Source organism: Aegilops tauschii, chromosome 7 (genome assembly GCF_002575655.3).
Source record: "Aegilops tauschii subsp. strangulata cultivar AL8/78 chromosome 7, Aet v6.0, whole genome shotgun sequence".
Taxonomy (NCBI): domain Eukaryota; kingdom Viridiplantae; phylum Streptophyta; class Magnoliopsida; order Poales; family Poaceae; genus Aegilops; species Aegilops tauschii.
The window spans coordinates 67,528,392-67,554,584 of record NC_053041.3 but is presented as its reverse complement, the minus strand read 5'-3'; the positions used below and the strand labels follow the sequence as shown (position 1 = coordinate 67,554,584).

At 46.3% G+C, this 26,193-nt stretch overlaps 3 protein-coding genes across 5 annotated transcripts in view; all 3 read right to left on the bottom strand.

The window, feature by feature from the left end:
• Positions 1–26,193, bottom strand: part of LOC120969348 (uncharacterized) — a 98,344-nt gene that overhangs the window by 3,987 nt on the left and 68,164 nt on the right. The gene's annotated exons all lie outside the window — the stretch shown is intronic.
• On the bottom strand, positions 679–6,302 carry LOC109734995 (disease resistance protein RGA5). The gene is given in 6 exon segments (XM_040396519.3): positions 679–1,045; positions 1,047–2,948; positions 3,281–4,183; positions 4,315–4,410; positions 4,974–5,078; positions 5,191–6,302. Coding segments are annotated over 3 exon segments (2,769 nt in total). The 5' UTR covers positions 4,114–4,183; positions 4,315–4,410; positions 4,974–5,078; positions 5,191–6,302; the 3' UTR covers positions 679–1,011.
• Positions 21,225–26,035, bottom strand: LOC109734986 (disease resistance protein RGA5). 3 transcript variants are annotated; one of them, XM_045231238.1, is made up of 6 exons: positions 25,885–26,035; positions 25,673–25,781; positions 25,066–25,150; positions 24,034–24,934; positions 21,713–23,684; positions 21,225–21,615 (listed from the first exon to the last, which is right to left on the bottom strand). In XM_045231238.1, exons 4-5 carry the CDS (start codon positions 24,864–24,866, stop codon positions 21,737–21,739), a joined length of 2,781 nt encoding a protein of 926 aa, XP_045087173.1. In that variant the 5' UTR covers positions 24,867–24,934; positions 25,066–25,150; positions 25,673–25,781; positions 25,885–26,035; the 3' UTR covers positions 21,225–21,615; positions 21,713–21,736. The 3 variants fall into 3 exon arrangements, with proteins under 3 accessions (XP_045087173.1, XP_020149761.1, XP_040252454.1); XM_020294172.3 differs by having other exon boundaries at positions 25,673–25,775; positions 25,885–26,033; XM_040396520.3 differs by lacking the exon at positions 25,885–26,035 and having other exon boundaries at positions 21,718–23,684; positions 25,673–25,848.

The window sequence follows — 26,193 nt, the reverse complement described above, 5'->3', positions numbered from 1 at the left end:
GAGGAAGCTAAAGCAGTTTGTAGCAGTTCTCGATCTCATTCCTTGGTGAGGATATGGTAAGTCTATTTCTCTGTAGATTTCCAGCTTGGGAATCCTGTTAGCAACCCACTACTCGGCTCGCTCAATTATACCATTAGATTGGTTGTCAGTTACAGACAATCGATTTTGCTAGTCCAATTGATAATCTACCGTTGAATTGATTTTCTTAGTCCAATTGATAATCTTGAAAGAAAATATTTTCCAGGAACCGAAAGAGAGGCAATAATTGCCAGCGTTGATGTTATGCGAAAAAGGAGCGAGTGAGCGGTGGTTGGTTGTTTTTGTGGGCTTTTTGCATACAAAATGCTACTTATAATTTATCTTATGTTTTATGTAGCCATCAGTTTTGCACTTGTGTATGTAACCTTGAGGCATGAAGAACAATATGAACATCTGAGCGTTTGTGGCTCTATCTCTCACGAGCTCGAAAGCAGGAGTTGCAGCAAGAAGAGAAAGCTTAACGAATAGGATGAAGCAAATCTGGAGCTACAACAGGAGTTGAACAAACTGCCTTTCATTGTACGAGCCTTGACTGAATAAGCAAGTGCCAAGCAAAGCAAAACAAGCCAGCATGAGTTCAATCAACTCTTAATTAATAAGCCAGTAGAAACAAAACGATGCTGTATGTGAACAATCAAATAAACGTAGAGGCAGCCATTTATTGTACGAGTCTTGACAAATAGTTTCTGAAAGCATATGCAGAAAGAATAGCAAATACAGTAGTTTGTCATGAACAATCATGCGGAGGCCTCCGTCTAGCAAAGGCCAGAATCTGAACATACGTTGGAGGGAATGAGCCTTCATTTATTGGGAGCTGCGGTGGTACAGTGATTGTTGGTGACTGCGACGGGCGACGGCACAGAGAATTGTTTGTTGCCTATCGGAATGTTGGAACAACATTCAAAGCAACTGATGAAATTACAGTTCATGGTTGCTCAGATGAGTATCCGTACCTTACCGGCAGATAGATTTTCATGGTGGGACGTTTTGGATGGGCTTCTGCTGCCCGCCTCAGCCAAGCATCGGCTGTCTCCATCTCTTCATCGCTGGAATTCTCACGCCACAGAGAAACCTCAAGATGCTCGAGAGAAGGGAGGTGCCCCAGGCCGCAGTCAACCTCGCCACTTGCGATCGACGCTGCAGAGGCCTGGAACTCAAGATGCCGAACCCCTGGCATGGCTCCAGGTGGAAAAAGGCACGGCGGCGTCGGAAACCCGTAGAACCAGCAGCATCTCGCAGATGGGAATGCATCGGCCCTCACAGCCAACGTTCCCATCACGCGATCAGCAGTCAGCCGCAGAAACCGAAGAGCAGGCAGCATCCCAATGATCTGAATGTCATCCCCTTGCAGTTCTTCCACATCTATTTCCAGGCGGGAGAGGTGGGGAAGCGACCTTGAATTAACCCACTTTGGAAGTCTCAGGAACGACGAAGAAGAAAAGATGCTCCATGAATCAAAACTACGGAGGTTTGGAGGGGGCACCCAGCTTTCACGCATGCGATTTATCAATCTGCCACCATCATCAATACGCAGATTTTGCAATTTGTGCAGGTTGCCTAGAGACTTGATTAATATATCAATCAGATCCTCGTCCATGTTATCACAGTTAATACTGAGTGTCATAACCTCTGTCAGATGGCTCAGCTCTTCCGCAATGTGAGGAGATGAGGATAATCCTACTTGTTCCAGCACTTCAAGGGACATCAAGCTCCCCATTCCTTTTGGCAGCCTCACCCTATAATTGACACGTAGGCATATCAAATTTCTGAGCTGAACAACACTTGAAGGTAATTCTTCTATAATAGTGCCTCCTATATCCAGTGTCTGCAAGAGCTGCAACTTGCCTATGTCCACAGGGAGTTCGCGAACATCTGCATCCTTGAGCCCTAGGTACCTTAGGTGAATTAAATTCCCTACATACTTGAGGCTGATGCCAGAGCTACTTTCATGGCTGCCACAATTTCCAAGATCCAGCACACGCAAAAATTGAAAGCTTGAGAGAGATGGCAACCAATCACAGGTAACAGGAGAAAAAACAGCAAAGGTCCTCACTTTTGACAGCCTAGTGCTATCAAACTGATGGTTCCGACACTTTGCCTTGATATTATGAAGTGATAGCCTGCGAAGTTTCCTTTGCAGATTAGGTGCATGCCACTGAGCATTATCCAATATGGAGATAAAATTCTCCTCACTTGACAGCGAGCATATAAGGTCAAGCACCATATCATGTATACGGCAAGTTACTACTGTTCCTTCATAATTGGTTTCCGCTGGCTGGATCAAGCTCCTGTTCATAAGCTCGTTGAAGTAGCTCTTTCCGATCTCAAACAGCCTGGTTTCATCTTTGTCACATTGGATAAACCCTTCAGCAAGCCACCTCCATATCAGCAAATCTCTGTTAATCTCAAAGTCTTCAGGAAAGATGCTTAGATATAATAAACAAGGCTTTAGATGGGATGGCAAATCATAATAGCTGAGTGATAATATCCTCTTCATGTCCTTCACAATACCACCTTCTGTAACTCCACGGCCCATCGAACTGTGCACATGCATCCATTCTTCTTTCTGCTTTATCCTTTGGTTACTGACTAGAAGGCTAGCTATTGTAATGATGGCTAATGGTACTCCACCACATTTCTTCAATATCTCTCTTGATACTGCTTGCAAATCTTCTGGACATTTCTCCTCGCTTTGAAATATTCTTCTATGGAAGAGTATCTGTGAGTCTTCATCAGAAAGAGGTTTCATTTGGTGAATCATGTCATCGCTGGAAGAGAGACATGCTTCAGACACACTCACATTACGAGTTGTCGTGATTACCCGACTGTGGAGTTTGTTTTTACACAAAGCACAATTTATAAATCTCCATATTTCTTCTTCCCATATATCATCAATTACGACGAGGTACCTATGCCAGTTATACTGTATCATTAGTGGGCAAGTCAATTTATATACAACTGAATCCTGTAACAACATAATGGTAACGTACTAAGCAAACCACATGAATTATTCAACCACTAACGACATGCATGTAGAAAGAAATGCAGCAGAGATAACTGGTAAAAATAAGATAAGGTGCATGCACAAGAAAGGAAGAAACAGAATTTGCTTCCAGAGAAAAGGACCACTACAAATATAAAGACATATAACAAAAAAAGATATTGATATGAAATTCAGTATCTGGCTACTTCACACATTCTCGAAATATAAAAACAAAGACAAGGACAATGTGATGCATACCTCTTATCCAGAAGGAATTCACTGATTTCCTCCATGAGTAGTTTCTCATCTCTTGTTGTATTATGAATGTCTTTGAACTTCTCTTTGTCGAGGCCATAGAGTAGGTCTTTGAAAAATTTCCTGATATCTGGGTTCTGACCCACCGGGACAAAAGCTGCACAATCAAATTGGGCTTTGATCTTCTCGAAAACTGCTTTGGTGAGGGTTGTCTTGCCTAGGCCACCAACACCAACAATAGAGATTGTCTTCAAGTGCTCCTTGGAACTCCCGTCCTCACAAATCAGTGTTTTAATAAGTTCATCCGTTGTGCGGTCAAGTCCAACAAGCTCCCCTACATCTTTTTGTAGAGCTAACACGCGAGGGTCAATGGTAGCACCGTTGGTAGAGCTAAACATGTCAAGCTCATACTTTTTACGCAGCTCAGCCAACTCCTTGGCAAGATCCTGAGCTTCTTTGATGGCATCACAGATTTGATGAAGTGCTTTGCCCTTACCAAATAATGTGGTGGTCTTCTTGAGGAACTTATTGACTTGACTCCTCATGTCCGTTGGCTTGCTGCCTGAACCCTCACCCACACGCGTCAGGAAGTCGTCAACAGCGTCTTCCATGTCGCAAGACAGGTCTCTCACCTTGCCAGCCCAAATCCGGACCGGCTCCTGGAGCTGATCCGGCGGCACCTTGCCAACCTCACGAAGTACGGCGTGCATCATCTCCAGTTCTGTACGAAGTGATTGTACACCTTTCTTCACTCGCTTCTCCAGGTTGTATTCTCCGGCGAGCAGCTCACCGAGCTTACGGAGGACAGGGCTCAACGCCCCAGCAGCGGCCTCCATATCTCGACTTTTTTTTTGTCTTTGCTCTCTGATCTACAGACGGCTATAGCATTGTCTTTGGCTTGAAATTCTGCAATGCAAACATGATGGTTTTCAAAACACAGAATGAGGAAAACCTGAACCTGATTGGTTGGTGAAAATGACTGTAAACATAGCGCATATGCATTGCTTCTTTCCAAAGCAGAAGCAGAAGAAGGGTACCTTGAATAGCAGCTCCTTCAAATCCAATTTGCAGAGTCCTCCGCAAGCAAAAGCAGCCCAAGATGAACTACTGGAGAATAGATTATAGATCCAGTTCTGCATAAAATAAATTCATGTCAGAATCAGCAAAAACCAAACTAACTGTTTTCAGAAAACTACCGGATGAGCAAAAGCTGGACATTTGTGTTTCGTGAAAGTAACAGCTCCCAGTACTAATTTGTTTGGAAAAGCATGATCTGATTTTTGTTTGGAAAAACTAGACATACTAATTGTTTTCAGATACTAATTTGTTTGGAAAAGTATGATCTGATTTTGTTTGGAAAAGCTGGACAGAGTGAAAAGAAAACGTACAGCATCCCTCAGAACATGGATAGATACTAAGCTCTGACCACTGACCATTTTTTTCTCTTTACTTTATTTTATCTTATTCCTTTTTCTTTTTCCTAATGTACATATTTTAACACTTTTACTGTAATATAATTATACAGTAAAAAATAGCAGCAAGAGATCAACAAGGAGGGGAGAAACAGATCAAGCAAGAGCTGACCCTCCCCTTGCTCTGGATCTACCCACACAGCTGTAATGGGGACGCAGTCGGCTCTGGATCTACCTACACAGCTGAACTTTGTGACGGACGGCACAAAAAAAAAATGCATCACCTGGCTTGGATCAATGAAGAGGGCGAGCTGAAGAAGAGCGTCTCCAACACCGAAAAGCAACTCTCCACCTCTGCTGAGCTGAGCATACGTTGAATGGATCGAACTCTGCAACATCAAAACCACGAAGAATTGAGAAAGGAAGAGAGCTGTGCGCTAACCAGATCCAAGGAAATGTATGGAACAGAGGAGGAGGGGTAGGAGGCGAGCAGCAGAGTACCTTGGGCGCTGTCGCCGTCGCCGTCGCAGATTGGGAGGAGACCACCGTAGTATCTTTCCTCGGAGAACCGGAGACAAAGGAAAGAAGCAGAGACCGGCGCGACCACTGTAGTCTGTAGTCGCCGCAGAGAGCAGAAAGAAAGAAGCAGACAGGAAGTAGTGGAAACAAACTACGGAGTATTTGTGGACCTGGAATGAACGACTTGCGGTCGTCTCGTCTCATCTCTCCGCGCATTATTAGCAGCAGCCTCCACTAACCCCCACAAGAAGAAAAGAAAAAGCAGCCTCCACTAACGTGTAATATTTTGTTTCGGAAAAATCTGAGACTTGGAGCTCTTTTCGCAGAAAGGTCCTAGATTGTATTGAAGTTTCACCTGCAGTACAAAGCACCTCGTCACCAGCAAACGACCACCACCACCATCGAGACAAGACGCAGACGCGCCGCTGCCACCTGAGCCGGCAAGACCTTGAATCTTGTGGTGATACATGCCACCAGACGAAGACCGTCGGAACGTCGCTGCACCTCCTCCACAGCAAGGCCAGAGCATACCTCATTGAGACGGAGATGGAGCGGGAGGGAAAAAAAGGTCCAAAGAAAGGTTACCACCTCCGCCGCCACGACCTTACCCCGAGCATGCCACCTGGTCGGCTCACACCGCCGGACGCTTGCCGGCTACGTCACAAGGGCCTCGCCGAGCAGGAGACAAGGCGCATACACCTTTATTCCTCCGCGACACCGCTTCTCCCACATTGACGACACCGCCAGGAAGAACTACCCGACTATCTACACGTCGGGGCCGCAGGAACGGAGTTCCTCACTCTCTTGGCTGAAACGACGGACAGAGAGAGAAGGAACACCTGGCCTGGATGGCGGCGGATCAAGGGAAGGTGATTCCCTCCCTTGTCGCCTCTCTGCACTGTAGCGAGGGGATAAGGAAAAGGGAACGAATCAGCCGTGAGACTCAGAGTTGGAGACAAAACCAAATGCTCCAAATTTAATAATATATCTAGAAACTTGTATAATCCACAAGATTTGGAAAAGGACAGATGAGAAACATTGTGAAACAAATAAAGGAAAAAACAAGAAAAGACACATTTTTTAGAATAAAAGGACACATATTATATATTGTACAAAATTCAGCATTTTTTTGCGAAATTCAGCAAATTAACTAAACTGTATTGAAAGCTTAAGAATCATTCCCATGTTTATTATATTATATAAGTCCTTACTTCCCCTAATATTTATGCCATTTGTGGTTTACAGTCTTTTCTAGAATATTCTATTTTCAATCTGAGTTTTTTACTTTTCTCATTTTATAATTTTCCCGATTTCCTCACATTTTTATGTTACATAGGAGTACAACTTACAGTCCTGAATATCCAATTCGGAGCTCGAGCTCATTTACACCTGATGAACAATAAATTCATAATAAATATTAGAAAAATCCAAAGTACGATTTTTTGTGTGTTGAAAGATGCTTGAGTGCATGATGTCCGTGCCAAGTTTCAGCACATTCGGACATCTGAGTAGCTCTCAGGAAAAAAACAGGCTAGAACAACACAAAATAGTAAACTTTTTTATAGACATTAAATTTGTCTTTTTGTTGAGAGCTACTCAGATGTTCAAATACTCTGAAATTTTGATGAACATCACGCACTCAAGCATCTTTCACCAAAAAAATTGAACTTTTTTAGTATTTTTAACGAATTTACTGTTCACTCCCAGACTCATCTGACCCCGGGAGCCAAAACGCCGCGTCATCCTCCCTTCTTTCCGTTCCCTGAATTGACTCACAGCGAGCCAGGTAGCTCCGAATTCAGATTACACTCACTCCCCTGCTGGTGGCACTGCAATGCTCAAGTTCAGTATGGAATGGTCAATGCAGCAACCTGACTACTAACAAGAATGCTTACATTGCTTCAGCATCCATCAACTCTCAGTACCACCACCATATATGTTCATTCTCAATACCACCATAAGCTCATTCATGTTGGATCAACACAAAAAGCGGGACACCAACTTGAACAGGCTCCCAACACACTGTAAATTATTTCATCCACCATCACCAATATTAGCATGAAGACGAATAGTGGTAATCATCCACCATCACCATGAACGTAATCGCATTTGCTTCCAAGACAAGCCGAGGCAATCATCTGTGAAAAAGAAATACGTGGAAGTGAAAAAAATGAAACAATCTGGAGCAGTTGTCGATCTCACACCTCGATGAGGATTTAGGGGTTTATATATCCCTCTGTAAATTTCCAGAGCTGGATGAATTAGGCGTCATCATCTTGGAGAACCCTGCTAGCAACCCACTACCCGGTTCACTCAATCACGCAGGGATTAACACATGGCCGTTGTAGTTGGGAGGCATGAGAGGGGATCGGGATGCAGAGCCAGAGTGTAAACGGTCAGGAGATAGTCCTAACATTCCCCTCCTTGAAACAAACAGGACTCCTTGACTGCTAGAAAATCTCTTCCAGTATATGGTTGACAAACCCAAAATGGTTAAGTATGTTGAGGAGCTATACACGAGTGGCTGCTATTCTAAAGTAGCAACCTGAAACTGAATCAACTCCAAAGGAACCCAGTGACGTGATAGCACAGATTCAGAACTAGTTCTCACGTTGCTCCTCAACTCTGTTGTAAAACTGGTTGGAGAAGGGGGTGCCATGGCCCATGGGGATGGGGGCTTGGGCTGCTCTGCAACAAACAAGGGCAGATCCTGCCCCCTGGGTTGCGCGACAACCGGCTCTAATTCGACCGGAATTAACATACTTCCTACCAGTTCCAATTGGATGTGGTAGTTCGAGGCTCTCTTGCTACCTTGGAGGCTCTATCACGAAAATCCGACGAGCTCGAAACAGCAGTTTAGTAGATAGACCCAGTTGCAATAAGAAGAGAAATCTTAACATGAAGCAAATCGGAAGCTACAACACGAGTTCAATCAGCTAACCTTTTATTCTAAGAGCCTTAGGTGCAAGCAAAGCAGGACAAGCCAACAGGAGTTCCATCAACTCCTCATTAATAATAACTTAAATAAGCCAAGAAAAACAAAACAACGCAGCGCATTATGCGGTGCTGCATTTCTGAAAATAGTACTACAAATAGTGCGAACTGAATGCAACATTTTATTGTACGAGTCTTGACTGAACAAAGGAAATGCAGTGCTGCATTTCTGAAAGCATATGCGGTGCTGCATTTCTGAAAGCATATGCAGAAGTAAGAAACAGTTCATCATGAACAACGTGCAAGCCTCCATGTAGCAAAAGACTGAATTCACATACGTTGGAGAGAATGAGCCTTCTTTATTGGGAGCTGCACTACCGGAGTACCGGTACACGAATCAAAAGAGATGCCGGTGCCTACAGTGGTGCAGTGATCAGTTGTTTCAAATGTTGGAACAGTATCCATGGCAACTGATGGAATCACCAGTACATGGCTCCGGGATTACATTGAAGGCCTGAAATTGGAAAAGTAAGAGGGATAATCAAACAATATGGCAACGAGCATATTCAGGAAAAGAGAATTCATGGTTGCTCAACTGAACCTTACCTTCCTGGCGGCAGAGGCATGTCAGTCAGCACTCGTGTCTAATCGATTTGAATGGTGGGACGTTTTGGATGGGCTTGTGCTGCGCGCCTCAGCCAAGCCTTGGCTGTCTCCATCTCTTTATCGCTGGAATTCTCACACTCCATACAAACCTCCATATGTCAACCTTTATTTGTAGTTGCTCTTGATCTACACACGGCTACAAGATTTGTTTTTATTAGACAGAATAAGCAAAATCTGAACCTGACGGTTAAACTAACAAGGGATAAGTAGAAGAAGGATACCCTGAATAGCAGTTCTTCAAATCCAATTTGCTGTCCAGATGAACTAGTGGAGAGTAGATCCACTTCTGCACATGAAAAATTCGTATCAGAATCACCAAAATTCATAAAAAAGAGAGGAAGAAGTTGTACAGAAAATGTCAAAACCACAAGGATAAAAGAAGAGAGATGCGTACCAGTAGAAGAGTACCAGGCGAGAAGAAGTGTATTGAACAGAAGAGGAGGAGGGGGAGGAGACGAGTAGAAGAGTACAACCGTAGCCGCCGCAGGGAGCAATAGAAGAAGAAATGAAGCAGCAACTGTTGAGGACTGAGGAGTGATTGGTGGGCCTCTCGTCTCGTGGACTAATACGCACCAGCAGCCATTGAGTTTGGATCCGGCTTGCCTGCTCTCTTCCCATGCTCCCATCCGTGCTCCCACTTCATTTTACAGCTGTCTTTTTTTCTTTTTTTTCTAATCTAATCATTTCCCCCCTGATTTTAAAGGGGTGGAGCCGGGCCTTATTTTTTTAGGAAAGGGAGAGCTTCATTCATATCAATAAGTCTGAAATACAATCAGAAGTAATTACATGTTTCGAAGCTTGTGGCGCATCAGCTAATAGAAAGAAATCCCTGTTCACTCTAGCATAGGCAGCAAGCTCATGCGCAACCACATTGCTCTCCCTATGGACTTTGAAAACAGAACAAGCTCCAAACTCCTTGATCATATCCTTAGATTTCTCATAACAAGCCCACCAACTGGCCCTGCTAACATTACTATCATTCACAACGGCCACAACAGCGTTGCAATCGGTCTCCATCTGCACTTTGTTCAAATTCAGTTTACGAGCCTGGTTAAGGCCGAAAGAAAGGGCCTGGACTTCGGCTTCCTCTGCATCCGAGCATCCATGAAAACGACAACCAGCTGAGAAGACAATATCACCCAAACAATCCCTGCCAACCGCTCCCAGCGCGGCCAAACCCGTGCCTGCAATGAAAGAAGCGTCGACATTGATCTTTATGTGATCTGTGGGCGGCTTAGTCCAGCCAAGCACCTCAACATGGAGAGGCAGGCTAGAAGACTGCAAATTAACTCCATGCAACTTTTGCTTCCCCTTCACATCGTTTACAACCGGATTTGAGTTGGATAGGCACTCCCAATAATTCCTCAAGAAAATCACAGAATCTCGTATAGTAGCCTCACCTTTGTTGTGAATGACATCATCTCTCAGGTGCCAAGCCCTCCAAAGAACTAGCATAAGTTTTTCCCTCATGTCACCATGGCAAATACTCAAGCTTTGCAAAAGCCAATCCGGGGAGAAAGGCATGATTGATTTGTCTTCCGGCAGTTTCCAAATTTTACTCATTTCCTCACGAAGAGCTCTCTGTTTTGTGCAAACAACGGTAGCATGATGTGCGTTTTCAATCGCAGCCCCACATAGGTTGCATATACCATCCAATTCAAGAGTCCTCCTGTGCTTGTTGTCCTTCGTAGGGAGAGAATCAGTGGCAGCCCTCCAGGTGAAGATACGGACTTTATGTGGCACCTTTGCTTTCCAGACTAGATTCCATAAGCTCTCCCTATCAATACTTGGGTTTTTTGAGGATCCTTCATTAGACCCCCCTGCAAAGAAACACCAAGATGATAAGCACTCCTAACCGTAAATGTACCATTCTTCTCATAGTTCCAAGCTAGAATATCCCCCATAGGCTTTGGGGGAAGCTTGATCTTGTATATTTCTTCCGAGTCAAAATTGTAGAACAACTTGTCAGTGATCTGCTTGTCCAGTCATTAGAATGGGGAAGCAACAACTGGTTTACCCATCTAAGCCGGCTTCTAGTTTTCATGGATTGTATGGAAAGGCCAGATTGCCGAGGTATCCAGTTGTCACGAAGGATTTGGATACTCTTTCCATTTCCCACTCTCCAAACCACTCCTTTTTTCAGGAGTTCAAGCCCATATTCAATTCCACGCCACACGGGTGATCCATCAGAGGTGAAGACCGTGTCCAACAAATTTCCTTTTGGGTAGTATTTTGCTTTTAGAACCCTAGCATAAAGACTGTCAGGTCTTTGGACAAGTCGCCATGCTTGTTTTGCGAGAAGAGCTTGATTGAAAATACGCATATCTCGGAACCCAAGCCCCCCTCACGCTTTGGTTTTGTCCTCTTCTCCCAAGACATCCAGTGCACTCTTCTTTTGTTCTCTTCATCCCCCCACCAGAAGTCGCGCATCAGCTTCTCATATTTATCACAAAAGCCTGCACTCATTTTGAAGATACTCATGGTATGCGTAGGCAGGGCTTGAGCAATAGATTTGACCAAAATGTCTTTTGCCCCATAGGACAAATATCTTTCTGCCCAGTCCGTAAGTCTTTTAGTGAACCTCTCGAAAATGGGTTGGAAATGAGAATCTTTCATTAGTCCTTCAGGGGTTGGAAGACCGAGATACTTTTCCTCAAAGGTCGAAGATGTGAGGTCCAGGGTATGCATGATCTCCTCCTGGACCTGAATCGGACATACACTGCTGAATAGGATGGAACATTTGCTTGGGCTCAACAATTGTCCCGTGCCTTTCTGGAAAACATTGAGGGCTGACTTCACGCTCTTTGCTTGATCCCCAGTTGCCTTGAAAAACAATAAACTATCGTCCGCAAACAGAAGATGAGAAATTCCCGGAGCGCCCCTCGCAACCTTGAGAGGGGTAATATTAGAGATAAAACATTCAGCTTCAAGTGCTCGGGACAGACCTTCAGCCACAAACAAAAAAAGATAAGGGCTCAAAGGATCTCCTTGTCTCAACCCCCTGGAGGGGTAGAAGGATTCCAGGATTTCACCATTCAGCTTGACAGCGTATCTAACTGAACGGACACACGTCATAATCCATGACACCCATTTTTGGCAGAAACCAAATTTTAGCAAGACCCCTTCTAGAAAATTCCATTCCACTCCGTCGTAAGCTTTTGTCAGGTCCAATTTATAAGCACAATGATTGTCCCTAGCATTCTTACTCTGTTGGATCTTGTGGAAACACTCAAAAGCAATTGAAGCATTATCCGAGATTAATCTTCCGGGAATGAAAGCACTTTGAGATTCCAAAATTAGTTCCTCCAGGAACGGTCTGAGACGATTCGCCGGGCCTTATTTTGTTCCAATCAAATCAAGCCACGTACGCGGGAGCACGGATAGGCGCACGCGCGGGGAGCAGGCAAGTCTCGTCCATTGAGTTTATCAGGTGGATGGGATTGTAAACGAGTCCGTGGTCAAAAATTCTGATGATGTGGCACCCTATAGATCTTATCGGGTCTGGAAACTCTGCAAATTGTTCCTCCCTTATTCCTTTTCACTATTTTTCGGAACAGCTGCCATACGCAACATTTTGATGCAGACGCGCAGCCGGTGGCGGCCCCCGGCGAGCGTAGACAGCGTCGACCAGTCTGTGGCCTGTAGGCAGGTGAATGCCGCTCGAGGACGTCCTCATCGTTTGAAGCCGTTCGATTTTCCTCAGCTCTCCTCCACTCTCTATCTCATGTACAGGGGGCGTGGTGTGACTGTGTGAGACCCAGATTCGCTAAATCACAAAATCTGTGATTTTTACATTGTTGGTCGACTATGGATCATGTAATGTTGTCCTGGTTAATGAACGCCGACTGGCTATGATTGGATAATTATCGTGCTCAGGTAATGTTGTCTTGGTTAATCAATGCAGACGGACCGTGATTCAGTGTAGCGGTTTGAAGTTGTGGCCCTATTTTAGAGTTGTGACCCTATTCTCCGGGTTTATAGGACTTTTGCCCATTTCTAGATGATTGAAATATGTATTGTACTCCCTTCGTCCCCCTCGTGTCGCCCCGCGGGCGACCCAGGGGGAACCCTAGCTGCCATCCTCTCGGCCCTTCTCCCCCTCCACCTCTCCTCGCCGCTGTCCGCAGCGCCGCCGAGCAAAGCTTGGCCGGCTGGGCGGTGGCGGGGCATCTCTCCCCCTTGGAGCGTCTTGGGCGACGCGGGACAGCCAGATCGCGAAGAGGCGTCGGGCTAGCGTGGGGTTTGGCGGCGCGGCGGGCGAACATCATGGCGGCGACGAGTTGCGGCGCCGGCGATGCGGCGCGGCAGCTGCGGCTTCGATGTGAGTCCACGGCGAGGTGGTGGCTGCGTGGTCTTCAGATCGGGTGGTCGCGGGCATCACCATGTTCAGGCCAGATCCATCTGGATCTGGTGCTTGGATGTTGTCGGTCGGCGCAGGGTGGTGGTCTACGCCGCTGGCTTTGTCGGATCGTTGGATCTGGCGCCTGGAGATCTACGGCGGTTGTCCTTCTTGATCCTCCTTCCTGGTGGGTTGAGCCCCATGGCACTCGCATCTCTGCTGTTCTCGGTTCGTCTCGCTGTCGGATCCGGAACAGTCGGGGGTTTGGTGGTATAGGTTGGGGACTAGAGAAAACTTTGGCCGGTTGGTCCGGCCCGGCATCGACGGCGTTCCTCGACGCCGTTACCCTCCCTGGAAGTGAAGCCGAGGTCCCTCCTATCCACATCCGAACCCCTCCTGGACGAAAGTCCAAAATTCACTCTGGATTGGGGGGTGGCGGTGCCCTGCGCGTTGTAACCTCCATGGAGGCGCCATCTTGGGAGGCTCAGATGGTCGGGCGAGAGATGCTATGAGTGGTGGGCGTCGCGTAGCTCCAGCAGCGGCAACGGTGTGAGCTCCGGGGGAAACCCTAGATCTGGGTCTACCGGATCGGACGATGATGGCACCTTCAATGCCGTTGTCCCTCCCGAGGGCATTGTTTTGAAGCACGCGTTGGCTGGAGGGGACAAGAGCAGGAGCGGTGTTACATCTACCGAACAACTGTCGTACGCAACATTTTGATGAAGACACACAGCTGGTGGCGGCACCCGGCGAGCCTGGACAGCGTCGGCCAGTCGGCAGCCTGTAGGCAGGTGCACGCCGCTCGAGAACGTCCTCTCCGTTTGAAGTCGTTCGATTTCCTCCGCGCCCCTCTGCTCTCTATCTCATGTACAGGGGGCGTGGTGTGACTGTGTGAGACCCGGATTCGCTAAATCACAAAATCTATGATTTTTACATTGTTGGTCGACAATGGATCATGTAATGTTGCCCTGGTTAATATTTTTAGAACGAAGGCTCAAGGAGAGCCCGGCTTTGAATTAACGAAGCCATCAACCGGCCAGGAATTACATCGGCCCATACACCGGAAAAGAAAAACAATGAAACTAAAAATGGCAGATACAAGGTGCTACAAAAAAACAGCTTACAGGCACCACAACAGAAAGCACAAGGAATTCTACACGTAGACTAGCTAAATGTTGATGGAGCCCTTCGACGCGAATGAAGAACCAAGGCAATGACAACAAGCGAGCTTCAAGAGGGAATCGCACCCAGCGAAGATGAACATGCCCTCATCTACTCTGAAAGGAGACCACCATGATCAAACCCTCCTTCTTTTGCTTTATCTATAAAGCGGGGCGAAAGCCTTTTTCGGTATCAAACCCTTCTTCTTCAATTCCGAAGGGGACCCCTGCCCATCGCCCTGGATCGAAGGGCGCCGGACCGTCACAAATTGAAGCAGCTCACCCTAGAGCAAGGAACGGTAGGGATTCTGTAGCACCTTGGGAGATACTCAGCGTGTCCAACCCACTGTGCAAGATCACCAGGAGAAGAGCGTAACTGCAGCTCAATGGTCCATACATGAAGAAATAAAGCTGTTGAAGGACGGGGGCACCAAAGAAACAATCGCAGGGTTGATAAACAACTGAAGCTGAGACAAGACTAGAGCTCAAATAATTAGGATCCATGTTCGAAGCACCGACGCCGTGCAGCTTCACACAGGGGAGAGGAACCCTATACCCTCCCCTACCATGGCAACACACAAACGACCGGCCTACAGACAGCCACAGGGAGCTAAACTTGCGAAAATATCATCCCGGCGTAATGTCCAACTGGGATGTCGCTGCTCGCCGGAGAACCACATCCAAATGCCAACGCACACCCCAACTCACCGAAGACGACACCTTCAGGAAGGTGACGACGCAAGCCGCGCCGCTGCTGCCCAGACCAGAACTAGCTAAGGTTTTCACCCGGGTACGAGAGGGGAGGGAGAGGGAATCAAACCTCGACGGCGCCTCCGAGAAGGGGAACGACGCTAGCAGGCGTTGCCACCGTCGTGACTGGAACAGCCGGCCAAAGATTTCTCCCGGTCCAAGCTCGCAACTCCGGCATCCCCACCTTCAACAATCGCCGGCGGCCACCACGACCCAGATCCAGCGAGGAAAAGGCGTAGGAAGGGGGAGGAAGAAGACCTCCAGATCTAACGCGCAGCCAGGGGCACCAGGCCACCCGCCACGACCCTCGCCCAACGCCTCGACCACTCACCGCCCGCACGACCAAGGGGGGAGGAGCACCAGCGGACGCCGCTCGCCGCAGAGCCGGCGCCACCGCACCACCCAAGGCCGCCGCCTCGGCTACAAGAGCCCTCCGCACGGAGACGAAGCAGCACGGCCTCGCCGACACCTTCCTTGGAAGCCACGCGGACTTCGCCAGCGACCCCTCTGGCGGCGGCAAGGCGGGGAAGGCAGGGGAAGGTGGCTTGACGGCTGGGGTTGCGTCGCCGCCCGCGTCGCCCCGAGCGGAGCGAAGCGGGGGCCTTTTTTCGTGGTTGATATTATTCGGTCTTTGCCCTGGTTAATGAACACCGACTGACCGTGATTTACTGGTTGCTATTTGAAGCCGTGGGCCTATTTTAGAGTTGTGACCCTATTCTCTAGGTTTATACTTACCGACTCTTGCGCATTCTAGATGATTGAAATATGTATTGTATATCACAAGAAGTGTACCATGGTATTCATATTCAGAAGAAGTTTTCAGTGATTTACCTTTTGTGATATGTAACTCATATTTCATTAGTCCAATTCATGATTATAGAAATAGTTACAACAACAACAACAACAACAACAACAAAGCCTTTAGTCCCAACAAGTTGGGGTAGGCTAGAGGTGAAACCCATACGATCTCGTAACCAACTCATGGCTCTGGCACATGGATAGCAAGCTTCCACACACCCCTGTCCATAGCTAGCTCTTTGGTTATACTCCAATCCTTCATGTCTCTTTTAACGGACTCCTCCCATGTCAAATTCGGCCTACCCCGCCCTCTCTTGACATTCTCCGCATGCTTTAGCCGGCCGCTATGCACTGAAGCTTCTGGAGGCCTGCGCTGAATATGCCCAAACCATCTCAGACGATGTTGGACAAGCTTCTCTTCAATTGGTGCTACCCCAACTCTATCTCGTATATCATCATTCCGGACTCAATCCTTCCTCGTGTGGCCACACATCCATCTCAACATACGCATCCCCGCCACACCTAACTGTTGAACATGTCGTCTTTTAGTCGGCCAACACTCAGCGCCATACAACATTGCGGGTCGAACCGCCGTCCTGTAGAACTTGCCTTTTAGCTTTTGTGGCACTCTCTTGTCACAGAGAATGCCAGAAGCTTGGCGCCACTTCATCCATCCGGCTTTGATTCGATAGTTCACATCTTCATCAATACCCCCATCCCCCTGCAGCATTGACCCGAAATACCGAAAGGTGTCCTTCTGGGGAACCACCTGGCCATCAAGGCTAACCTCCTCCTCCTCACACCTAGTAGTACTGAAACCGCACATCATGTACTCGGTTTTAGTTCTACTAAGCCTAAACCCTTTCGATTCCAAGGTTTGTCTCCATAACTCTAACTTCCTATTTACCCCTGTCCGACTATCGTCAACTAGCACCACATCATCCGCAAAGAGCATACACCATGGGATATCTCCTTGTATATTCCTTGTGACCTCATCCATCACCAATGCAAAAAGATAAGGGCTCAAAGTTGACCCCTGATGCAGTCCTATCTTAATCGGGAAGTCGTCAGTGTCGACATCACTTGTTCGAACACTTGTCACAACATTATCGTACATGTCCTTGATGAGGGTAATGTACTTTGCTGGGACTTTGTATTTCTCCAAGGCCCACCACATGACATTCCGTGGTATCTTATCATAGGCCTTCTCCAAGTCAATGAACACCATATGCAAGTCCTTCTTTTGATCCCTATATCTCTCCATAAGTTGTCGTACCAAGAAAATGGCTTCCATGGTCGACCTCCCATGCATGAAACCAAACTGATTTTTGGTCACGCTTGCCATTCTTCTTAAGCGGTGCTCAATGACCCTCTCCCGTAGCTTCATTGTATGGCTCATCAGCTTAATTCCACGGTAATTAGTACAACTCTGAACATCCCCCTTGTTCTTGAAGATCGGTACTAATATACTCCGTCTCCATTCTTCTGGCATCTTGTTTGCCCGAAAAATGAGGTTGAAAAAGCTTGGTTAGCCATACTATCGCTATGTCCCCGAGACCTTTCCACACCTCAATGGGGATACAATTAGGGCCCATCGCCTTGCCTCCTTTCATCCTTTTTAAAGCCCCCTTGACCTTAGACTCCTAGATTCGCCGCACAAAACGCATGCTGGTCTCATCAAAGGAGTCGTCCAGTTCAATGGTAGAACTCTCATTCTCCCCATTGAACAGCTTGTCGAAGTACTCCCGCCATCTATGCTTAATCTCCTCGTCCTTCACCAAGAGTTGGCCTGCTCCGTTCTTAATGCATTTGACTTGGCCAATATCCCCCGTCTTCCTCTCTCGGATCTTGGCCATCTTATAGATGTCCCTTTCGCCTTCCTTCGTGCCTAACCGTTGGTAGAGGTCCTCATATGCCCGACCCCTTGCTTCACCAACAGCTCGCTTTGTAGCCTTCTTCGCCATCTTGTACTTCTCTATGTTGTCTGCACTCCTATCTAGGTATAGGCGTCTGAAGCAATCTTTCTTCTCTTTAATCGCCTTCTGGACATCATCATTCCACCACCAGGTATCCTTATCTTCGCTTCTCCTTCCCCTGGACACTCCAAACTCCTCCGAGGCCACCTTACGAATGCAAGTCGCCATCTTCATTCACACATTGTCCGCATCCCCTCCTTCCTCCCAAGGGCCCTCCTTAATGACCCTCTCCTTGAACGCCTGAGCTACCTCTCCCTTGAGCTTCCACCACTTCGTTTTAGCGACTTTGGCACGCTTATCCCGCTGGACACGAATCCGAAAGCGGAAGTCAGCAACCACCAGCTTATGCTGGGGTACAACACTCTCTCCAGGTATTACCTTACAGTCTAGGCACGCACGCCTATCTTCTCTTCTCGAGAGGATGAAATCAATCTGGCTAGAGTGTTGGCCACTACTAAAAGTCACCAGATGTGATTCTCTCTTTCTAAAGAGGGTGTTAGCTACAATCATGTTGTAGGCTAGAGCAAAGCTTAAGACATCTTCTCCTTCTTGATTCCTGATGCCATAGCCAAAGCCCCATGCGCCCCTTCAAACTTGTGTTAGATGTACCCATGTGGCCATTGAGGTCTCCTCCTATGAAGAGCTTCTCACCAATCGGTACACTCCTAACCATATCTTCCAGACCTTCCCAGAACTCCCTCTTGGTGTTCTCATTGTGGCCTACTTGCGGGGCATACGCGTTGATAACATTGAGAACCAAGTCCTCAACTACCAGCTTGACCAGGATAATCCGGTCCCCACGTCTCTTGACGTCTACCACTCCATACTTGAGGCTCTTGTTGATCAAGATGCCTACGCCATTTATGTTTGCAGCCGTCCCCGTGTACCACAGCTTGAAGCCGGTTTCCTCTACCTCCTTCGCCTTCTGTCCTCTCCATTTGGTTTCTTGGACGCAAAGGATATCAACACCTCTCCTCACCGCTGCATCAACTAGCTCCCGAAGCTTCCCTGTCAGAGACCCTACGTTCCAGCTACCTAAGCGAATCCTCCTAGGGTCGGCTAGCTTCCTTACCCTTCGCACTCGTCGAGTCAAATGCGAAGACCCTTGCTCATTTTCCACTACATCCGGGCGCCGATGTAGCGCGCCACTGAGGATGCGACGACCCAATCCTCGCTCACTTGCCACCGTATCCGGATCAAGATACGGCGCACCACCTGGGGGGTGACGGCCCGGCCCTTGCTCATTTTCCACCACACCCGGGTTCCGATGTGGCGCGTCGCTGAGAGGGTTACGCCCCAACGAAAATCTTTTGGGTTTCATCTCCATAAGGGTGACTGAGTTTTTACGTTGGCTCGCCAAGCCTATCACAACCCTCCTCCTTTACCCGGGCTTGGGACCGGCTATGTTGAGACAACATAGGCGGAGTTTCATGATTTTAGAAATAGTTGCCGAATGAAAAACCAAAAGAGACGGAGTACTTGCAATTGTTCGTGTTATTCGAAACATGAGCTGCCCATGTGATGGTTTGCTGCTGTGGGTTTTTGCATACAGCATGCATGCTGTAAATTTCTTATGTTCTAGCAGACTTGTAGTCACCAGTTCTGCACTTGTCTACACGTGTAACTCATATCAACAGAAGTCAATTCATTTATCGCTTTGAGCCGGCACCCTGTGGTAGAGACGGCCACAGGTCTCTGAAGACCTGTTTGGTGCGGATGTGGTGCTCATTCTGAGTGCTAGTTCACCATCTGCCTTGAGCCCTGATGGTGTGCCTCTCAAGAGTCAAGACTAGTTCACCATACCTGTTCGGCCACAGGTCTAACTGCAATACGAGGCTGCAGCAAGCCGGCGGAATCCCCACCAGAGTCGGCCGCAACGGCGACCCATCTCCATGGACGGCAGATGTAGAACTCATTCTTGGTGTCGATTTTCTCAACCTCCTGCCCACGTTCTGATTCGAATATTCAGAGATGCAACTGTCGATTTCTATTTTCTTCTGCCAAGTTGCAGAAAAGGTGAAGCCGAGTGGAACAGTTGTTGGTTTCAGCTCGAAACAACAGTACGGTAAGAAGAGAAACTCAACGAACAAGACGAAGCAAATCTGAAGCTACAACAGGAGTCCAATCAACGCTCTTCATTAAAGAGTCCAATCAACAGAAGCCTCGGGCACTGCATTACTGAACAGAAAAAGAAAACAGTTCATCATGAACTCTGACTGACTCTCATTGGACTATTGTGTTTGAACCCGCACTGACCGTGATTTAGTGGCTGCTGTTTGAAGTTGTGTCCCTATTTTATGGTTGTGACCCTGTTCTCTGGATTTATAAGGCTAGCTCATGTGCATTTCTGGATCACCAGTTTGATTGAAATATGTATTATTTATTTCACAAAAAATAAACCATTGAATTCGTATGTGTTAGAAGTTTCCAGTGATATTCGTTTTGATATCTAACTCATTTCATTAGTTTAATTGATTATCTGGGACGTATGTGCCTAGTGAAAAAACGAGAGAGGGAGAGCGGGCGAGACATATGGTTGGCAGCTGTGGGCGCCAAGGTTTTTGCAGTACAGCATTGCTGTAGATTTCTTATGTTTTAGTCACTAGTTATGCAGCAGTTATTTCCAGCAGAATCTCTCAACAATATTAGTATGAACCTCACAACAACACTAGACCAATTGTGGTAATCATCCACCATCACCACAAACTAATCGCATTTGCTTGCAACAAGCCAAGGCAATCATCTGTGAAAAGAATATGAGGAAGCGAAAGCAGCCAAGCAGTTCTCGATCTCATTCCTTGGTGAGGATTTGGTGGTCTATTTCTCTGTTGATTTCCAGCTTGGAGAATCCTCTTAGCAACCCACTACTCGGCTCAATACCATTAGACTGGTGTTAATTATAGATAACCATTTTTTAGTCCAATTGATAATCTACTATTGAATTTGAGTTAAATAAAACCATTGAATTGATTTCGCTAGTCCAATTGATAATCTAGAAGGAAATATGTTTCAAAGGAAACCGAAAGAGAGGCAGTAATTGCAACTGTCGATGTTACGGGTATATAACAGGAGCGAGTGAGCGGTGGCCGGCTGTTGTGGGCTTTTTGCATACAAAATGCTATAAATTTTCTTATGTTTTATTTAGCCATCAGTTTTGCACTTGTGTATGTAACCTTGAGGCACGGAGATCAATAGTGAGTGGTATGCTATGCATCATCGCTACGAACATCTGAGTGTTTGGGGCTCGAAAACAGGAGTTGCAGCAAGAAGAGAAAGCTTAACGAACAGGATGAACAACTGAAGCTACAACAGGAGTTGAACCAACTGCCTTTCATTGTACGAGCCTTGACTGAATAAGCAAGTGCCAAGCAAAGCAAAACAAGCCAACAGGAGTTGAATCAACTCTTAAATAATAAGCCGGTAAAAACAAAACGATGCTGTATGTGAAGAATCAAATACACATAGAGGCAGTAGTGCTACAAATAGTGCCAACTGAATGCAGCCTTTTATTGTACGAGTCTTGACTGAATAATAAAGGAAAGGAGGTGCTGCGTTTCTGAAAGCATATGTAGAAAGAATAAAAAATAGTTTATCGTGAACAATTATGCGGAAGCCTCCATCTAACGAAGGGCAGAATCTGAACATACGTTGGAGGGAATGAGCCTTCGTTTATTGGGAGTTGCGGCGAAACAGTAAATTGTTTGTTGCCTATCGGAATGTTGGAACAGCATCCACGGCAACTGATGGAATTACTAGTACCTGAGTCCAGGATTTTGTTGAAGCCCTGAAATTGGGGAAGTAAGAGGGATAAATTAAACAATGTGGTAATGAGCATATTCAGGGAAAGAGGATTCATGGTTGCTCAGATGAGTATACCATACCTTACCGGCAGCAGAGGCATGTCACTATCTGATTTCAATGGTGGGGCGTTTTGGATGGGCTTGTGCTGCGCGCCTCAGCCAAGCCTCGGCTGTCTCCAGCTCTTCACGGCTGGAATTATCACGCCGCAGATCAACCTTGATGTGCTCGAGAGAAGGGAGGTGGCCCAGGCCGCAGTCAACCTCACCTCTTGCGATCGACGGTGCAGAGACTCTGAACTGAAGGTGCTGAACCCTTGGCATAGCTCCAGGTGGGAAAAGGCACGACGCCATTGGAAACCCTCTGAAAATGCAGCTTCTCGCAGATGGGAATGCATCGGCCCTCACAGCCAACGTTCCCATCACGCGATCAGCAGTCAGCTCCAGAAACCGAAGAGCAGGCAGCATCCCAATGATCTGAATGTCATCCCCTTGCAGTTCTTCCACATCTATTTCCAGGCGGGAGAGGTGGGGAAGCGTACTTGAATTAACCCACTTTGGAAGTCTCAAGAACGACGAAGAAGAAGAGAGGCTCCATGAATCAAAACTACGGAGGTTTGGAGGGGGCACCCAGCTTTCACACATGCGATTTATCAATCTGCCACCATCATCAATACGCAGATTTTGCAATTTGTGCAGGTTGCCTAGAGACTTGATTAATATATCAATCAGATCCTCGTCCATGTTAGCACAGTCAATACTGAGTGTCCTAACCTCTGTCAGATGGCTCAGCTCTTCCGCAATGTGAGGAGATGAGGATAAGCCTACTTCTTCCAGCACTTCAAGGGACATCAAGCTCCCCATTCCTTTTGGCAGCCTCACCCTATAATTGACATATAGGCATATCAAATTTATGAGCTGTACAACACTTGAAGGTAATTCTTTTATACTAGTGCCTCTTATATCCAGTGTCTGCAAAAGCTGCAGCTTGCCTATGTCCATTGGGAGTTCGCGAACATCTGCATCCTTGAGCCCTAGGTACCTTAGGTGAATTAAATTCCCTACATACTTGAGGCTGATGCCAGAGCTACTTTCATGGCTAACACAACTTCCAAGATCCAGCACACGCAAAAATTGAAAGCTTGAGAGAGATGGCAACCAATCACAGGTAACAGGAGAAAAAACAGCAAAGGTCCTCACTTTTGACAGGCTAGTGCTTTCAATCTGATGGTTCTGAACCTTTGCCTTGATATTATGAAGTGATAACCTGCGAAATTTTCTTTGCGGATTAGGTGCATTCCACTCCGCATTATCCAATATGGAGATAAAATTCTCCTCACTTGACAGCGAGCATATAAGGTCAAGCACCATATCATGTATACGGCAAGTTACTACTGTTCCTTCATAATTGGTTTCCGCTGGCTGGATCAAGCTCCTGTTCATAAGCTCGTTGAAGTAGCTCTTTCCGATCTCAAACAGCCTGGTTTCATCTTTGTCACATTGGATAAACCCTTCAGCAAGCCACCTCCATATCAGCAAATCTCTGTTAATCTCAAAGTCTTCAGGAAAGATGCTTAGATATAATAAACAAGGCTTTAGATGGGATGGCAAATCATAATAGCTGAGTGATAATATCCTCTTCATGTCCTTCACAATACCACCTTCTGTAACTCCACGGCCCATCGAACTGTGCACATGCATCCATTCTTCTTTCTGCTTTATCCTTTGGTTACTGACTAGAAGGCTAGCTATTGTTATGATGGCTAATGGTACACCACCACATTTCTTCAATATCTCTCTTGATACTGCTTGCAAATCTTCTGGACATTTCTCCTTGCTTTGAAATATTCTTCTATGGAAGAGTATCTGTGACTCTTCATCAGAAAGAGGTTTCATTTTGTGAATCATGTCATCACTGGAAGAGAGGCATGCTTCAGACACACTCACATTGCGGGTTGTTGTGATTACCCTACTATGGAGTTTGTTTTTATACAAAGCACAATTTATATATCTCCATATTTCTTCTTCCCATATATCATCAATTACGATAAGGTACCTATGCCAATAATTTTGATAGAGTTAGTTGGGAAGTCATCTATATAGTACAACTGAATTTTGTAAAAAGGATAAACTATAAGGTACTAAAGCAAACCATGGGGTTATATAACCAGTAAGGATATGCATGCAAAAATATTAAGAAATGCAACAGAAATTGCTTAAAAGTATACAGGACTAACAAAAATAAGGCAACTGCGCAAAAAAGAAAGAAGTCGAATTTGCTTAAAAAGAAATGGACTACTACAGATATAAAAATATAACAAACAAGGAAATGAAGATATGAAATTCGGTATATATCTCACTACTTGTTCTGAAATATATACAGACAAGCACTACGTGGTGCATACCTCTTATCCACAAGGAATTCTCTGATTTCCTTGATGAGGAGATTTTCATCCTTTGATGTATTATGAATGTCATTGAACTTTTCTTTGTTCAGGTCATAGAGTAAGTCCTTGAAAACTTTCTTGATATCAGGGTTCTGTCCTACAGGGACAAAAGCCGCACATTCAAACTGGGCTTTGATCTTCTCATAAATTGCTTTGGTGAGTGTAGTCTTGCCCAGCCCACCAACACCAACAATAGAGATCGTCTTCAATTGCTCCTTGGAACTCCCATCCTCACAAATCAGTGTTTTGATAAGCTCATCCCTTGTGCGGTCAACGCCAACAAGCTCCCCTACATCTTTGTGCAGAGCTAACACACGAGGGTCAATGGTAGCACCATTGCTAGTGCTACGAGTGTCAAGCTCGTACCTTCTACGCAGGTCCGCCAACTCCTTGGCAAGATCCTGAGCTTCTTTGATGGCATCACTGATTTGATGAAGTGCTTTGCCCTTGCCAAACAGTTTGGTGGTCTTCTTGAGAAACTTCTTGACTCGATTCCTCATGTTCGTAGGCTTGCTGCTTGAACCCTCATGCACACGCACCATGAAGTCGTCAACAGCGTCTTCCATGTCGCAAGACAGGTCTCTCACCTTGCCAGCCCAAATCCGGACCGGCTCCTCGAGCTGTTCCGACGGCACCTCGCCAACCTTGCGAAGTACGGCGTGCATCATCTCCAGCTCGTCTAGGAGCGATTGTACGCCTTTCTTTACTCGCTTCTCTAGGTTGTATTCTCCGACGAGCAGCTCGCCGAGCTTACGGATGACGGGGCCCATCGCCCCAGCAGCGACCTCCATATCTCGACCTTTTTTTGCCTTTGCTCTGGATCTACAGACGGCTACAGCTTTGTCCTTGCCGTGAAATTCTGCAATGAAAACATTATGTTTTTCAGAAGACAGAATGAGGAAAACCTGAACTTGATTGGTCGGTGGAAGTAACAGTACACTATGCGCCTATGCATTGCTTTCCTCCAAAGCAGAAGTAGAAGAAGAGTACCTTGAATGACAGCTCCTTCAAATCCAATGTGCTAAGTCCTTTGCAACAGTTACGCAAGGTGAACTAGTGAAGAAAAGATCCAGTTCTGCACATCATAGATTCACATCAGAATAACCAAAAATCCTACTGTAGTTGTTTTCAGAGGACCACCGGATGAGCAAAAGCTGGACATTTCAGGTGCGTGAAAGTAACAGCTCACGGTACTACTAATTTATTTATTTTGGAAAAGCTGGACAGAGTGAAAAGAAAAAAAAATGCAGCATCCCTCCGAGCTTGGATAGATACTAAGCTCTGACCACTGACCATTTATTCTCTTTACTTTATTTAATCTTACTTATTATTCCTTTTTCTTTTCCTGATGTACATACTTAACATTTTCACAATAATATAATTACAGAGTAAAAGTAAAAATATCCAGGAACCAGATTTTGCATAAAAATAGCGTATATAGCAAACAAGAGATTAACCAGGAGGGGAGAAACAGATCGAGCAAGATCTGACCCTCCCCTTGCTCTGGATCTACACGCACGGCTGTAATAGGAAAACAATCGGTTTCAGGATGAGCAAAAGCTGAAGTTGTGACGGACGGCACAAAAGAATGCATCACCTGGCTTGGCTCAATCAAGAGCAGGAGCTGAAGAAGAGCATCATCCGCAACACCGAACAGCAACTCTTCACCGCTGCTGAGCGAATGCTGAACAGATCGAACTCTGCAACTTCAAAACCAAAAAGAATGGGAAACAGAAGAGAGGTGTGCGCTAACTAGATCGAAAGAAATGTATGGACCAGAGGAGGGGAAGGAGACGAGTACAAGAGTACCTTTGGCGCTGTCGCCGTCGCCGTCGCAGATTGGGAGGAGACCCACTGTAGTCTAGTCGCCGCAGAGAGACCCGGAACGACTTGCGGTCGTCTCATCTCGTCTCATGTTTCCGCGTGTTAGCAGCAAGCAGCCTCCACTAACGTGTCCGTGTGTGCGGTTTTTCTTTCGGGTGGAAAAAGGTAGGATTTGGAGTTGGAGACAAAACTAGATACTCCAAACTTAATAATGTCCAGAAACTGGTATAATCCATAGACATTGTGAAAAAAATAAAGGAAAAATAAGAAAAAGACACATAATTTTTTTCCCGA

Coding starts and splice junctions, on each gene's coding strand:
- LOC109734986 (XM_045231238.1), bottom strand. CDS start 24,866: ATGGAGGTCGCTGCTGGGGCGATGGGCCCCGTCATCCGTAAGCTCGGC. Junction 23,685..24,033: donor GAATTCCTTGTGGATAAGAG/GTATGCACCACG, acceptor TTATTGGCATAG/GTACCTTATCGTAATTGATG.